General features: G+C 39.4%; 1 protein-coding gene and 1 long non-coding RNA gene across 2 annotated transcripts in view; one reads left to right on the top strand and one right to left on the bottom strand.

Annotated features, from left to right (window-relative positions):
- The first annotated feature begins 23 nt into the window (after positions 1-23).
- LOC139186903 (uncharacterized) lies at positions 24-4702 on the top strand. The gene is made up of 2 exons (XR_011570584.1): positions 24-769; positions 3620-4702. It is a non-coding gene; the product is annotated as an uncharacterized lncRNA (long non-coding RNA).
- The window catches only part of TTPA (alpha tocopherol transfer protein), a 29898-nt gene continuing 16478 nt past the window's right edge, over positions 4243-17662 (bottom strand). Inside the window, exons 2-5 of the mRNA XM_070802590.1 lie at positions 16438-16591; positions 13097-13290; positions 10473-10583; positions 4243-6258 (exon numbers count right to left, since the gene is read on the bottom strand). Coding sequence (XP_070658691.1) covers positions 6070-6258; positions 10473-10583; positions 13097-13290; positions 16438-16591 — 648 coding nt within the window. The 3' untranslated portion in view covers positions 4243-6069. The remainder of the gene's footprint in view (positions 6259-10472; positions 10584-13096; positions 13291-16437; positions 16592-17662) is intronic.

Genomic DNA, 17662 nt, shown 5'->3' on the forward strand with positions numbered 1-17662 from the left:
CCGCCGCGGGGGCCTATGGGAAAGGCCGTCCGGGCGCATGTGCGCTGGGGCCGCAAGGGCGGGCGACTCCGGGGACCCAGAGGCCGCGCCTACCCCATCGCTCCGCGGCCGCCCGGACCCCTGGCCCCCAGCCCGCCCCGCGGCGTCTGCGGGGGCTCAGGAAAGTGCGGTGGGATCCGCGTACTCGAGCCCGCCCTTTCAGCTGTTTCCTCGACGTGACCTGAAGTCACCCGGAACTAACTGGGGCGCAGGGTCCCGCGGTCGAGTGGGGAGCGCTGGATTGCAGCCTGACCTGATTGGTAACCAGGCAGCGGGGGAGGCTGGCGAGAGGTTCTAGAAGTCGCCTGAGAACTTTGCGCCAAAGTCGTCTTGAGGAATGCTGGCAGCGGAGTTGGACACCCCCGCTTTCCATCAGGGATGGTTGGTGACTTGGGAGGTAGTTTCCGCGTCCTGCCATTTGCGTGCAGGTAGAGGCTTCTGGACCAAACGAAGAGAAGATGAGGAAAGCCCGATAGATGTGAACACGCCCACGAGCATCGCCTCAGCTCAGAACTGGGTCAAGGAGGGGCCCACTCCTGGCATCACGACAAAAACAAGTCCAGGCCAGGCCCGCACACGGTGCCTCCTAACTTTAGCAGACTGTTCTCCAACAGGGCACAAAGGGTGACTTGGGTTCCTAATCACTAAAAGTTTTTTTGAGGTTTCTGTTTCAAATTTGAAAAGAGATTTAGAAACACTGAACTTGTTTTGGTGGGCTAGTAGATGAAAGGTAAGCTTTTTCTTTCTATGTGAAAACCAAAATATAAAGATATGGCTTATACTGGGAGTTCCCACCTATAAGGGTGAAAATCAGAATAGAAGAGTATTTGATAATCAACTCAAGGCCAAATATAGAGGATGCAAAGATTAATTGGGCAATGCCTTGTTTTTTCGTCTTAGAAGTTTGGAGTTTTGTAAGGAAAAGAGAGAACAGGATTTGTGAAGAGAATGTATTTCAAGAAGAGAGAATGCAATATGTCGTATGCTTTGTTAAGATAATAATGCTGCTCTGGAAGGGCGTGGTGAGCGATAAGCTGAATGGATGTGTTTGTGAAAGGCCCTACATATTTGGCTTGTTTTGAACTCAGATGAACAGATGAGGAAACTGTACCAGTATGAAGTTGTGAGCAATTGTCTGTCCACATAGGAAAAAAAGTATTACCTCTCATTATACACAAAAATAAACTCTAGGTGAGTAAAGATACAAACGTAAAAGGCAAACTGTTATACTTTGATGAGAAAATATAGGACTGTGTGTCCATGACGTTGATGGAATTTCAGAAAACATATTTCTAAAAAACATGTTAGTGGAAGAAATTGGTAGATTAAATGATGTTATAATTTTAAAACTTCTGTTTAACTAAATGAATTGAAGATAAGGCACAAATTTGGAAGATATATTTACAAAATACAGAATTTCAAAGATGTTTATTTCTAGCATGTACAAAGAACTAAATGAACAAGAAAGAATAACAACCTAATAGAAAACTAGGAAAATAATATGAAAAGACAAAGGTTCACTAGTCATCAGGGAAATGCAGATTACAACAAGATAGTATGTCACATCCATCAGAATGACAGAAGTGTAAAAAAGTGTACCCTTGATAATAAGGGTGTAGAAAAACAAGAAGTCTCAACACTGCTGGTAGAATTGTAAAGTATTACAACTGTTTTTGGGAGCAATTAGGCAATATGTGGTAAAAGGGAAGGTGCACATAGTGTATAACACAGCGTTTTTTAGACTTAGTATTTGCCCTACAGAAATGCCTGCATGTGTGAATAAATAAACATATACAAGTATGTTCTTTGTAGCATTCTCTTGTAATAGTGAAATATTAAGTGCAACTTAAATCATTATAAATAAAAGAATGAATACATTGTATAATTAACTGATATTTAGAATGCATGAAAATTAATAAATTGGAGCTGGTTATCAACAGAGTTGGTGGTGCTAATGGTAAAGGACCCACCTGCCAATGTAGGAGCTGTAAGAGAGGAGGAGCAGGTTCGATCCCTAGGTCAAGATGATCCCCTGGAGGAGGAAATGGTAACCCACTGCATTATTCTTGCCTGGAGAATCCCATGGAGAGAGGAGCCTGGTGGGCTACAATCCATAATGTCACTAAGAGATGGACATGACTGAAGCAGCTTGGCATATGGCACATCAACAGAGTTAATTTTATACCAATAAGAAGTAACAGATAAGTTATGCTGGTGTCCAGAGACTTATGTCAACTGCCTAAGCCAGAATCTGTCTACAGATCTTAAGAAAAACCATGAGATATACAAGGAGTTTAAAATAAAGTTACACATGATATACGCCTTTAACAATACTTGGAGATGGAGGGCACCACAAACATCAAATTAACAGAAAGACTGCTAAGTAGCAAACTCCAGCAAGTTTTCTCCACTGCTGCAAGACTCCGATGCTGAGAGCAGAGGATGCAAGGCTTCCTCTTTGAAAAGGAGGAAAGAGGAGCAAGTAATTTAGACAAAGCATAGGCAAAATCAAGCCCTGAAAGAACATGTCAAACATGAAATGCCAGGATACTGAGCACAGGCTAGGTCTTGGAAGGCTGTGTATGCCTGTGCTCAGGAGCTCAGTAGTGTCTGACTGTGCAGCCCTATGAACATGGCCCGCCAGGCTCCTCTGTCCATGAGGATTCTCCAGACAAGAATAGTGGAGCGAGTTGCCATTTCCTCGTCCAGGGGATCTTCCCCACCCAGGGATGGAACCTGTGTCTCCTGCAGCTCCTGCATTGGCAGGTGGGTTCTTTATGGCTGAAGCCCTACCCCTGGGAAGCCCTCTTAGAGGGTTAGTACTGGCTGTCAGGAAGGAGCCAGAGATGGCAACTTCAGGTAAGTATTGTTTCTGAGGACAAAACAGCTGCTTTGACAAGCAGGTAGTGTCCCTTCAAGAGAGGACAGTGAAGGGAAAGAAGGAGATAAAGGGGGAAATAAAGAGAAATAAGTCATGGCAATGACCCCACTTCACCCCCACATACACACAGTTGCCACCACTAAAACATCTGTTGAAGGAATTGTTAAGAAAAAGGAGAACATCCAAGACACCATAAAACCCAAGTGGATCAATCATGAAGAATGGGAATGAACCTGAGATAGCCTGAATCCTCAAATCTACAACCCAGCTCAAGACCTGATGGATTTACTAGGCTCTCGTGATACCTGACAAATCAAGGAAAGGAAGAGCTGTCGCTGATCTGAGATATTACCTACAGATGTTACTCTACAGCTAAACACAGTGTCCAACATAAAATATTATTTAAAATATGAAGGAACAGAAATATGTACTAGTAATCTAATAAGAAAGATAAAATAGACTCATAGATGACCCTGATCCTGGAGTTAGAAGAAAAGGCCTTTATTTCTTGAAATACAATTGATGTACAAGAGTATGTTAAGTGTGATCAAAGTGATTTGATATTTGCATACCTTAGGAAATGTTCACCACAATACATCTAGTAACCATCTGACTCCATACAAATTTATTACAATAAAATGTTATATATGACATCTCTATGTCTTATTTATTTTCTAAGTGGAGGTTTGTATCAATTAGGAATGCAGGAGATGCAGGTTTGATCCCTGGGTTGGGAAGATTCCCTGGGTTGGGAAGATCCCCTGGAGGAGGAAATGGCAACCCACAGTATTCTTGCCTGGAGAATCCCATGGACAGAGGAGCCTGAGCAACTTAGCAAAAGTATTTCAGACATCACCTTACTAGTTTGCTGAGTTTGAGGTTTGTATGTTTGACCAGTTTTGTGAGCTGCTGGCTTGATTTAGGTGGGTAGCAAAACGATTACTTGCTCTAGGACTTCTGTGTTATTTCCATAAGGGAAATATATTGATAATCTGAAATCATGATCTGGGCTGATAGTTTCCAAATCAAATTATCTGATGAAGTGATATACTCTGGCTTTTATCACTTAAGTTTTAACTTTTGAAAGTATGCATGGCTTAATTTTATGAAATTAATCTGTGGTCCCTTTAAGCATAACAACACCGGGGAAAGTGGTATTGAACTGAGCAGCGGTGGTGGAAGTGGGGGAACCAGTCTGCAATTGAAATTGAGGACAACTAGATGGATGATACTTTTTTCTTAAGCTTTTCTGTAAGGAAAAGCAGTTTTTGAAAAAGAATACCTAGTATTCTTATTTAAAAATGGACAACCAACAGCTATAGTTTGAGTGAAAAATCTTTATTTTGTTTTGAACAATATTCGAACAAACATTATCTTGCAGTTCAGTAACAATGAGCACATGTTAGTCTTTTAAAAGGCACTTCTGGTGCAATTACTGTAAAGTAATAGAGACAATTCAATAGTGATTTATCGTGCCACCTTATAAAACTGCTTGTTTATTTTACATTGTTGTAATGTTCCTCAGTGAATCACTGCATTCCATAAAAAATTCAAAATCCTATCATGAAATGTACTTCTGTTGATTGACTTACTTTAATTCTATTTACTGTTAATAACATCACCCATGAATAATATTTAAAAGACATTTAAAAATACTATCTATTGTGCTAAAGTAATCATTCCTTTATAGAGTCAGAAGAAAGTGGTTTAAGTTCCCAAAATGTGAATGAAGTGGAACTTTGTGATGTAAACCATGTAAGAATAAAAGTTGGGTAAATTAGAGCTTTTTGTTGTTGCTGTTATTTACACTTTTTAAGTGTTTTTATTCTGCTGTTATTTTTAATTAAACAGTTTTAAATTTATGATTTTATAAAGGTTTTATCATTTTTTAGAAAACAAGCATGATCTAATTTTTTTAACAAAAATTATAATGTACAGTTAGCTTCCCAATGCTAAATCACAAAGACGTTCTCTAAAGAACATTCATAATCATTTGATTTTTTACAGATGTATGTACAAAGAATCATAAGTACCAACTCATCTGATTAGAATAATTTTCTTATAAAGAAAAACAGCCTTTACATAGTCTTTCACAAAGCTAATATTGTATGATTAATGTTGAAACCCAACTAAGCTAAAACATGTTTAACAAATTTTGTATCCTGTGTTCTTTCATTAGGTTTAAAATAAAATTCAAAATTATACTGTAAAAATTGTCATAAATTGAAAGTTATATTGACATATCTTTCTCAATAAATGAAATATGCATTAACATAGCTACAGTACAAACAGCACATTTTAACTACTGATTTTTTTAAGTGAATATGAATTGTAGGATTTGGCTAGAATGTTCTGATAATATAGTAAAACCTAAATTATTTCATGCATAGTCTGAAAAGTTCCAGATGTAACTGACTGGTTTTACAATGTAAACATTCCCTTCCCCTTGTGTAGTCATGTTACTGTTTAGTTAAAAATAGAGTCCATGTATATGGCAACCAAATATTATTCCATCTCTGAATTTCTATGGAGTTAATTGTATCAACATGAATAATTTCATAGAGACCTGATGCAGCGTATAATAGTTTATTGCATATGGACTTCATTCAAAAGTTTCTATTGTGCAGATATGCTAAATAGAATTTCCCTGAGGTGAACTAGCTTGGTGGCCCGTGGAAATAACTATGTAAAACTGTACTCAGACTTCAATCTGAATTATAGTCTCATCTGACACACCTAAAAAAGTGTGAATAGATTTTTATAGTCAGTTGATTTGTGCTAATATTTCTCTTCAGTGGACTATGTATTCATTTATAATTAAACCTATATAACCAGAAAAGTTTTTAAAAATAAAACCGTAAACACAAATGTACACATGACGGTACTTCAGAGATAACTTTCTTTCAAATGCCAAAAAAGGAACCTCTTCTATGCTTTTAAGGTATACTAACATTTAATTACTTCTAAGGTAAAGAAAAGATACTTAAAAAGTAAAGAAGTTTCCCAAATACCCACGTTGCTCAAGTTAAAAGATTTTTACATTAAAAAAAAAAAAATCAGAAAAGCATTAATTTAAAGATTCCCTTCCTTTCATTCATATAACCAGATAGGATCTCAGTCATGAATTTTTAATCAGGAAACCTTTCACATCAAGTAACAACTTCTCCTTTAACCGTCTGTGAAATGCTGCTGAGATAATTTTCCGACTTCATTATAAAATTTGTCCACTCCTGACAGATGTCCTCTATGGAGTACTCTTCACCACCGTATTCCAGTGGAAGAATGTCTGGGAAATACTGGAGTAAGCTTTGCTTGTAGTTGTCCCCATGCATATGAATCTGAAACAGACAAAATGTTTTAGAAGATATGCCCTCTGCCTCCCAGTATAGCAGAGGCATTTCCAGCAGAAACTCAACATCATAAAACGAGGTATTCTCATCACATCTAAGACAGAAGAACATGTAGTATGTCGGGACAAATGATGTAGTATCTGCATCATTTGTCCCTCTGCTTATGAAGCCAATAATTTTACTTATAAGTTTAGATGGAAAAGGCAATGGCACCCCACTCCAGTACTTCTGCCTGGAAAATCCCATGGACAGAGGAGCCTGGTAGGCTGCAGTCCATGGGGTCGCTCAGAGTCAGACAGAACTGAGCGACTTCACTTTCACTTTTCAGGTTCATGCATTGGAGAAGGAAACGGCAACCCACTTCAGTGTTCTTGCCTGGAGAATCCCAGGGACGGGGGAGCCTGGTGGGCTGCTGTCTATGGGGTCGCACAGAGTCAGACACAACTGAAGCGACTTAGCAGCAGCAGCAGCAGCTGATGAAGCTGCTCATCTTACTATTTTCTTATATTTGCATCCTTATAACTATTCAGAATTTATAAAAAGATACTTTTTCTTTCAAAAGTAGAGTTTTAAAACTAAATAAAATCATTTCATACATTCTATTTCCTATTAATGTATTGGTGATTCTTAGCAAAAGATCGAATATCCTGGAATGGTTCTGTAGATGATTAAAGTGTACTTCTTTTTATTAGTTCTTATCAGGGGGTTTCCCTGGTGGCTCAGTGGTAAAGAATCTACCTGTCAATGCAGGAGACACGGGTTTGATCTCTGGTCCACGAGGATGCCACATGCCAAGGAGCAACTAACCCTATGTGCCACAACTATTGAGCTGTGTTCCAGAGCCCAGGAGCCACAACTACTGAAGCCCCCACACCCTAGAGCCTGTGCTCTGCAGCAAGAGAAGCCACTGCAGTGAGAAGCCCATGCACCACAACTAGAGACTAGCCCCTGCTCACCGCAACTAGAGACAAGCCTGCGCAGCGACAAAGGCCCGGCACAGCCAGAAATAAATAATAAATAATTTTTGGAAATTATTTTATACCTTCTGTTCCCTACTAATGTATTGGTGATTCTTAGCAAAAGGTGGAATATCCTGAAATATTTCTGTAGATGATAAAAGTGTATTTCTTTTTATTAGTTCTCATCAAAAGCATACATTTGAGCACACAACTAGGTATGTGGGGAATAATTTATGTAGTACAGTTGACAGATAGTCTTTGGCTAATAAATTAAGAGTAATTATGATGGTTGAGAACTTAAATTTTCAAACATTTTAAACTATATAAATTCATCATATAATGTCCTGAAGTTAAAGACTTGGAAACTTTGATTAAAAGCACATCTTGTTACAAATATATAAACAACCTTTACTTATCTGCTAGGGTTCATGTGTAAATTCAGTCTTCTAATAAGCACCTGCTATGTGCTAGGGTTGACATTACTTTGCCAACAAAGGTCCGTCTAGTCAAGGCTATGGTTTTTCCTGTGGTCATGTATGGATGTGAGAGTTGGACTGTGAAGAAGGCTGAGCACTGAAGAACTGATGCTTTTGAACTGTGGTGTTGGAGAAGACTCTTGAGAGTCCCTTGGACTGCAAGGAGATCCAACCAGTCCATTCTGAAGGAGATCAGCCCTGGGATTTCTTTGGAGGGAATGATGCTGAAGCTGAAACTCCAGTACTTTGGCTACCTCATGCGAAGAGCTGACTCATTGGAAAAGACTCTGATGCTGGGAGAGATTGGGGGCAGGAGGAGAAGGGGACGACAGAGGATGAGATGGCTGGATGGCATCACTGACTCGATGGACGTGAGTCTGAGTGAACTCCGGGAGTTTGTGATGGACAGAGAGGCCTGGCGTGCTGCGATTCATGGGGGTCGCAAAGAGTTGGACAGGACTGAGCGACTGGACTGAACTGAACTGAACTGATGTGCTAGGGTTGAGGCTTCCCTGGTGGCTCAGATGGTAAAGAATCTGCCTGCGATATGGGAAACCTGGATTCGATCCCTGGATCAGGAAGTTCCCCTCAAGAAGGGAATGGCTCTCCACTCCAGTGTTCTTGCCTGGCAAATTTCATGGACAGAAGGGCCTGGCGGGCTACAGTCCAGGGGGGTCGCAAAGAGTAGGACATGACTGAGCAACTAAGACTTCCACTTTCACTTCATGTGCTAGGATACAAAGACTGAAAGAGGAATGAAACAAGTTTCTTGTACTCAGGAACCTCACAGTCCCAATTCTTGATTTTTTCAGAAATGTTTAATTCAAAAATTCTACTATCACTTCAAGAAAGAGGAAATAAGATCATTCACAGAGTATTGCCAAAACATTTAAAGGGAGAAAGTGGCAAGATTTGGTCTTCCTCACCCTCCTCATTTTGGCAAATCTGTTTCATGTCAATTAACTTCCACTGAAATGCTCCACTTAACTTCTCAATTTTAAATTTTTCTTCTTTTCTTGCTCATGTTATCCTGTTTATTAGGTTCAATTTATTGCTATATCTTGGGGTTTTTGTGATCCAAAATATAACTCAAAATAGAAATACTTATTTTTATGTCTTTCAGAGTTCTACAGAGATGGCCAGCTATTATCAAACTATATTGAAGAGAGGAAAAAATGAACAAAAAATTGACTTTTATAAAAATGAAAGAATAGGGGTGGTTCCTCTTAAAGACAGACAGAAATACCTACTGGAAAACCTCAAATGAAGCTCTATGGTCATAATTTTCTGAGAAGATGCAAGATAATACATTTTCAGAATCTGAAAGAATATACTTTCTAAAATTCCAAATATGTTATTACTCACATTATCAGTACTTATATTTAAGTAATTTTTGAGATTTAAATCATCAAAGCCTTTAAAACCTGTTTGTGTCCTTGCATTAGATGTTGCCAACATTTGTCTAAATATTATGCTCTAAAAATTATCCTTTAAAGGAATTCCTTGGAAAGATCCAGTGGTTAGACTCTGAACTTCCACTGGAGAAGGCACAGGTTTGATCTCTTGTGGGAGAACTAAGATCCCACAAGCCATGTGGCATGGCTAAACAAAAAAAAAATTATCCTTTACAGATTCATGCAGAAGAATGGTTGCCATTTTGGGGAACTCAGATTCTATTGTGAACACTTGAAAAATTCCAAGTGATACCACCTGAGCTAAGACTCCACAAGATAGGTAATAAAACATCAAATCTCTTTGCTTTAACTAACATGACATTAAGTCACACACTTTGGGTACTGCGGTTTTCAGTTACACATGTCTAATATAAGTACATTTATTATTTACATAAATAATACATTCACATGGCTAGAAATCAAAACAAGATAAAAGACAGCAAGACAGTGTCTTGCTCCCAACCCTAACCTCATCCACTCCATCCATAACTTGCTTCTGTTCTATACTGAGTAAACAATTTGGTTGTTGTATATCCTTTTTGAGGATAACTTTTATGCAAATAAAACTATAGTTTCTGATGTCTTCCCTTTTTATACAAAAGGTAGTATAACATAAACATTATTCTGCATGGTCTTATTTCACTTCCCAATACATCCTGCAAGTCGTACTGTGTTCCATTGTGTGGATGTATCATAGCTTATTTAACCAGTTCCCTCATGATACACTTGATAGTTTCCAATCTTTTGCTACAATGAATTGTATATATAATTTTGTTTATGAGCAGTTATTTGTTGTTGTTTTATTGCTAAGTAGTGTCTGACTCTGCAACCTCATGAACTGTAGTCCACCAGGCTCCTCTGTCCATGGGATTTCCCAGGCAAGAATACTGGAATGTGTTGCCCTGCCCTCCTCCAGGGGATCTTCCTGACCCAGGTATCAAACCAGTGTCTGTTGCATTAGCCTGTGAATTCTTTACCATCTGAGCCACTAGGGAAGCCCCATGAGTATATCTTTGGAAAAAAATCTCAGAAATGTGAAGGTTGTAATTTTTATAACTATGGCCACACTTCCCTCTATAGGGAATATATCATTTTGCAGTCTCACCAACCATGTATGGGAGATCTGGTATTTGATTTTAATTAAAAAGAAATTTTTATTTATAAAAGTAGTTGGATTATTAAATATTCAAAACACTTGGATAATGCTCTGTGTGTGTCAGGGGAAGGGTGGTAATAAGAGAGCTATTCTTAAATTTTAAAAGGAGTGGAACATATAATACAGAAGAATTGTGATTTGAAAATGTTTTACTCACCCGTTCCTTAATTTTTTCAGTCAGAAATGGTTTAATCATGGAAAAGACAGCATGGAAAATTATTGGCTCATTTATCAAATGGATACCACGAACTTTTAATGGAAAGGAATCCTTTTGAAAATAAAGAAAATGTCTTATTAATAACAAAACATAAATCAATATGTGATCCTATCAACAAACCCCTTTTTTGAACACTTGCTAAATGTACAGCAATACCTAAAGTGTGATTTAATTTTCAAAATTATGCCATCAACACAATAGCCTAATTTATAGTTCGCTGTCCCTAGAGTAAGAAAAGTTTTCACCATGTAACTTAGGCAAAGTATTTAAAGAAATACATGCATATTTCATAAATAAGACACAGAACATGTCTCCCCCAATCACATATAAATGTGCTTTTGAAAAATCAGTGAGTCGCTTGTATATTTATATTTAACTTTTCCCTTCAAATTTTTATTTTGAGGAAAAAAAACTTTCATAAAAGTTTCCTTCAAAAGAAAAAGTACAATAAACAAACACTTAAACTTTTTTTTCACTTTTAAACTTTTGACACAGGTATAAGTCTTTCATATCAAAGTAATATCAGCTTTTTTCTAAGGTTACAAAGTTAAGAATTGAAAGAAAAACATTATCAGCAGTTTCCCTAACCAAAGATGTGTTGTTAATTTTTTCCTGCCAAGGTTCTTTTATGCAAAATTCTTTTCTTTTTTTTTTTTCAACACACAGCTTTTAGAGATGTGTTACCAAATTGTCACTTTTCCTTTCAGGTTCTTTCTATGAATAATTTTATTTTAAACATAATTTCCATTATGCTCTCTAAATAATTTACACCCTGTTTTGTTTCACAGACATAACACAATTTTTGTAAACATAGTGGGTTTTAAATATTGAAGCTATAATCTGTCAAGTGGCTGTATCATCGTCCAAGTAACCCTTTTCCTATTTCTGGATAAATAAGCTGTTTCTAATTTTCTTCTCGGAGAAGGCACTGGCACTCCACTTCAGTACTCTTGCCTGGAAAATCCCATGGACAGAGGAGCCTGGTAGGCTGCAGTCCATGGGGTCGTGAAGAGTCGGACACGACTGAGTGACTTCCCTTTCACTTTTCACTTTCATGCTTTGGAGAAGGAAATGGCAACCCACTTCAGTGTTCTTGCCTGGAGAATCCCAGGGACGGGGAAGCCTGGTGAGCTGCCGTCTATGGGGTCACACAGAGTCAGACACGACTGAAGTGACTTAGCAGTAGCAGCAGCATGTCACCTCTCTGACATAGTAAAATAATGTGTAAAATGGAAAAAAATAGTCATATGTCATAAGCTTTTGGTGTAGCCATTAAACGGTAATGCATTTAAAACATTCAGTAAAGTATCCAGCACAGAGTAAACCATCATTATTATACACAAAGTCTTTGCTATATTTAAGATTATTCCTTGGCTAGATTTCCACAGTAGGATTACTGGGTCAAAGATGATGGCCATTTTTAAGACTTATTTTCTGGAATGAACTGTTCAATCTATACCAACCAAACCTATATGACACTTTGTTGTATATTATCATTGTTATCAATATTATTTTTTGAGTCAATTTTTAATTTAGGAACAAAATTTTAATGACAGATAAAGTCATCACATTCTTGTTTAAATGTATGAATTCTGTGGTTTGAAATTTTGAACATATTTTCAGTTTGTTGCAACATTCTTTCTTTTTGAAATAATAATTTTACTTCCTCTTACCATTATTGAATTCTATGTATCTCTTCTAAAATTTTATTTAATTTTCTAATAAATGTACTTATGTGTGTGATTGTGCTCAGTCACTCAGTCTTGTCTGACTCTTTGCAGCCCATGGACTATAGGTCACCAGGTTCCTCCATCCATGGGATTTCCCAGGTAAGAATATTGGAGTAGGGAACCACTTCCTACTCCAGGGGATCTTCCTGATGCAGGAATTGAACCCGAGTCTCTTGGCAGAAAGAGACTTTACCACTAGCATCACCTGGGAAGCCCAATAAATGGAGTGGATTGCCATGCCCTCCTCCAGGAGATCTTGCCAACCCAGGGATCAAACCCAGGTCTCCTGCATTATTGTCTGAGCCACCAGTGAAGCTCAAGAATACTGGAGTGGGTAGCCTATCCCTTCTTCAGGGATCTTTCTGACCCAGGAGTCAAACAAGGGTCTCCTCCATTGCAAGCAGATTCCTTACCAGCTGAGGTACCAAGGAAGCCCAATAAATATACTATCCCTTCTCTTTAACACACAACTAAATTTATATTTAATATTTGGAAGCATTATCCTGAAGACAGTACCTTGGACAGCAAGGAGATCAAACCAGTCAATCCTAAAGGAAATCAACCCGATGCTGAAGTTGGAACTCCAATATTTTATCCACCTGATGTGAAGAGCTGACTCGTTGGAAAAGACTGATGCTGGGAAAGATTGAAGGCAGGAGGAGAAGGGGATGACAGAGGATGGGATGGTTGGACGGCATCACCGACTCAATGGACATGAGTTTGAGCAAACTCCAGGAGACAGTGAAGACAGGAAAGCCTGGTGTGCTTGCAGTTCATGAGGTCACACGAGTGAGCGATGGAACGAAAACAATCCTGAATAGACTACACACTTACTGTGAGAACAGCAGCAATCTTCTTGGCTACAGAGGGGGTAATTTGAAAGGCATGAGCAAACTGCCAGCCTTCCAAATCAAAGACAGCCTTGATTCCATTTCGCTGTGTCTCTACCTCCTGGACAATAAGCTCCGACGTGATGAGACTCACACGAAATGCATCATAAGCTGTGAAAACTTTTGGGTCCCAGTGTGCTGAAAAAAAAAAATGTAAAAACTTATATCTCAGTACTGTGTGAAGAATAAAGGATCAGAAAGATTTACAGAAGGAAATGGATTCTTTTTAGATTTCAAGATCAATAGAAATAGTACATATACGAAGATCATGAATAGAATAACAGATCAAATTGGTGGTCCAAGAACATGAGCCTGCTTTTCCCTCCCTCCCTCAAATCGCTAGTAAAAAACAGATTCTTTCAACTTCCCTGGTGGTCCAGTGGTTAGGACTTTGCCTTCCAGTGTAGCAGGGGAGGGTTCAATCCCTGGGAGCTAAGATCCCACATGCGTTGGGGTCCAAAAGCCAAAACATAAAACAGAAACCATATTGTAACAAATTCAATAAAGACGTTTTTAAAAAAAAAGTGAAAGTGTTAGTCACTCAGTTGTGTCCTACTTTTTTGTGACCCCCATGGACTATAGTCCACCAGGCGCCTCTGTCCATGAGATTCTCCAGGCAAGAATATTGGAGAGGGTTGCCGTTCCCTTCACCAGGAGCTCTTCCTGACCCAGGGATCACACATGTGTCTCCTTGTCCACATTAAAAAAAGAAGAAGAAGAACAGATTCCTAAGGGCATGGGGAAAATAAAAGAATGAATGCAGGCTGTGTCTGATGGCCAGATGAAACTACAGCACAAAATATGCAGGACGGAGCTGTGGCTGAAGGTGGGAATGCCTCTGGATATGCTCCACATTCAAAGGTATTGAAAATGGGAAAAGCAAGGCTCTGGATTACCAAGAGTAGCCAGGGTCCTATGGTAACCACAGAGGTTGTTGCTAAGGGAAATGCGTGAGACAGGCAGGTAGATTCTCTCTGACACCCCTCCATGATGAGCAGCGTGTAGCGGTCATGTCCACACAGGCTAGAACAGTGAGTGTGGTCTTGGAAAGTCAAGTCAAGAAGCACTAGGGTAGCCACCCAGGAAAAACAAGGAATACCTGTGCTAAGGAGTTGCTGAATTCTTATCCTCTCCCCTCCCCCACTAGTCCTGGGGGAGGCCATGGTGGGCAAAAGTGACAGTAATGGATAGGCAAGCAGGCGATCTATTAAAAAGATATGCAACCACTACGAATTATAACATTTTTAAAAATACTGACACACAAAAGAAGAAAGGATCCAACTCAATAGACAAAGGCATTACAATAGAAGGAGACAGCTAATAAAACAAGAAAAGGTAAAGGAAACAAAATAGTTTCAGTGGGGAAAAATAAAGATACTGTAGGCTATTATTGTGTGTGTGTTAGTCACTCAGTCATGTCCGACTCTGCGACCCCATGGACTGTAGCCCGCCAGGCTCCTCTGTCCATGGGATTCTCCAGGCAAGAATACTGGAGTGGGTTGCCATGCCCTCCTCTAGGGGATCTTCCCGACCCAGGGATCATACTTGGCTGTCTTGCATTGCAGGCAGATTCTTTACTGTCAGAGCCACCAGGGAAGCCCTAGGCTATTACTATTAGAAGAGGCTATTATGAAAAAGAATCAATTGAGTTCTTAGAAATAAAATGACAATTTGAGCAAATCTCTGTTAATAGGACAAATGTCAGAAAACACACAGCCAACAAGTGAATAAAGGTCTGGAATATCGAGCTGAGGAATTCTCTCAGTTTTAGCATAGGAGAGCCAGAAGTCAATATGTATGAATAAAAAGGTACGAGATGGGCAGCTAGATACAGAAGTTTCAAAATCCAACTCATCAGAGTTCTGGAAGACAAAAAACACAGATAATAGGCAACAGAGGGGAAAGGAAAATTCTTCCAAAGCTGGAAAAAGATGCAAATCTTCAGATTAAAAGTTTCATGCAATACCTAACAAGATGAAGGGAGGGAAAAGATTTATGACTAAAGAAAGGTAAAATTCTAAAAATACCAAAGTTTCTGGCTTGGACAATCGGGTAGAATGGTGGTACCATTTGTTGTGTTTGGGGAAGGAAAGATTATAGGTAGTTTTGAACACATTAAAATCGTGCTGGTGAAATGTCCAGGCGGGTACAGCTGAGACAGGGAACTGGTTGTCTGGAGCTTTGAGAAACAAAGAGAGGATGGGCTGAAGATACAAATCTCAGGGATTTTGTGGTTATATCTAGGCCTATGGCAGTGATTATTGTGGACTTAACGGTTCTCTCTGTTGTAGTACAGAGATATATAGCTAAGAAGAGGAAGCTGGGGCCAATGTCTAAAAGAATTTCAGAATTTGAAGTAGAATATGTAGTGCCAGTGAAGGAGACTAAGAATAGTCAGTTAAGTTGGGAGAAAACACCAGGAGACTGTGGTATCAGAGAGGAAGAGGTTTGCTGTGAAAAGATGATCACTGATGATTTGCTCAGGTCATTTCAGCAGAAAGATGGGAGTGGAACTAGTCCAGGGGATGTTGAGAGGAGCTATGAGAAAATGTGAGTAGTGAACATGACTAACTTAAAAAGTGTGGCTGAGAATGGGAAGTGTGGGGAGGTGGCTGGGTTGGAGGCCAAACGGTCTCATGGGATTGAGGAGGGAATTTTGGCTGACCCTAACAGATTTAGATGTTAATGGGTAGTGTATAATAGCATGGAAAATTATGAAGACAAAGAAACAGAAGCAATAATCAGAGGTATTCCTAGGAAGGCACAATGGGATTGCTCTTTGTTTTTTACAGCTTTGTTTATTTATTTATTTGGCTATGCTGAGTCTTTGTTGCTGCTTGGGCTTTTCTGTACTTGTGGTGAGCAGGGGCTGCTCTGTAGTTGTGTTGTGTGGGCTTCTCGCTATGGTGGCTTCTCTTGTTGCTGAGCACAGGCTCTAGAACCTTCGGGATTCAGTAACTGGGACACCACTTAAGCTCAGTAGTTGCATCTCCCGGGCTTAGGAGCACAGGTTCAGTAGTTGTGGCACATGGACTCAGTTGCTCCAAGGCATGTAGAATCTTCCCAGACCAGGGATCAAAACCCTGTCTCCTGAATTAGCAGGCAGATTCTTTACCACTGAGCCACCAAGAGAGCCCTGCTTAATGACTTAATGACCTAGTGACTAAGCAACAACAACAAAACCCAAGTTAAAAGTTAAAAAGCTAAACTCTTAAATATAAACTCATGGAAGCTTCTGATATGGCAGTCAAGAAAAATAGAAAAGAGGAGAAGTGTGTGACTTACCAATTCTATAAATCAGAACTTTGCTGCCGGTGGGGTCTCGGGCTCTCAGGACACCGACGTAGCCTGACTTCAGGAGGCCAAGGATGCTTCTAGGGTGGAGATCTGCACTTATTTCTGGACATTCTGCTCTCCACTTAAAGTAATTTTTCAGTAACTAAAAAATAAAATAAAAATTGTTTACAGATAGCACACCTGGTAAGCCTTTTATAAGAGTGATGGAAAAGTCTTGGCATCATGTAGGGCCCTTGCCAAGCTAACAGAACTCTAGATCACAAAATCCATTATGATAGGATTTTAACCTGGGGTATCTATTTAGCTGCAAAAACTAAAAGCACTCTTCATCCAAGATATTGGGTGATAGGAATTAGTCACAAACTCAAAGGAGAGGAATTTTTATTTGTCTCCTATAGTAAAGAGACTCCCAATGACAGCTGTCAACAATGCCTTCCTTCGGGGACTTCCCTGGTGGTCCACTGGTTAAGACTCCCTGCTTCCAGTGCAGGGGGCTCGGGTTTGAACCCTGGTAGGGAACTGATCTCACAAGCTGCATGGTACAGTCAAAAATAAATAAATAAATATTTTAAAATGCCCTCCATCCAGTGTACATATGTCCCAATTCCACCAGGTGGTGGAGTCCAGTGATTCCTTCCTCTCGAAGCTGAGCTGGCCTCTCATCTCCCTTTGACAGAAGTGACACTGTGCTAGGGTAAGAAGCCTCTTTTTTTGCTTTTTGGGATCCAGATACCACGTGCGTGCTAAGTCACTTTAGTCATGCCCAACTCTTTGCAACCCCATGGACTGTAGCCTGCCAGGCTCTTCTGTCCATGGGATTTCCTAGGCAAGGAGTGGGTTGCCATTTGCACCTCCAGGGAATCTTCCTGACCCAGGGATCAAACCAGAGTCTGCTGCATCTGTCTCTTTCATTGTGGTGGGGGTGGCAGGGACAGGGTGTTTTTACCACTACTGCCACCTGGGATGTCCATGGTAGAGAATATTTACCTCAAATTACACTTTTAAAATGTACTATATTTCAATAGATCTCTTTATGATTTTCAGTTTTTCTAAAATGACAATATATTTGTTTTGAGTTTAAAGAGATCTATTAGCAATGTAGAATCAAAGTTCAGATCATAAGACAGGACAAATTTTGCTTTTGAGTCATTGGAATAAACATGATAACTGTATTCACAAAGTAGCAATGATCTGAAGGAGAACCTACAAGTTT

The sequence above is a fragment of the Bos indicus genome, chromosome 14 (assembly GCF_029378745.1).
Source record: "Bos indicus isolate NIAB-ARS_2022 breed Sahiwal x Tharparkar chromosome 14, NIAB-ARS_B.indTharparkar_mat_pri_1.0, whole genome shotgun sequence".
NCBI lineage: Eukaryota > Metazoa > Chordata > Mammalia > Artiodactyla > Bovidae > Bos > Bos indicus.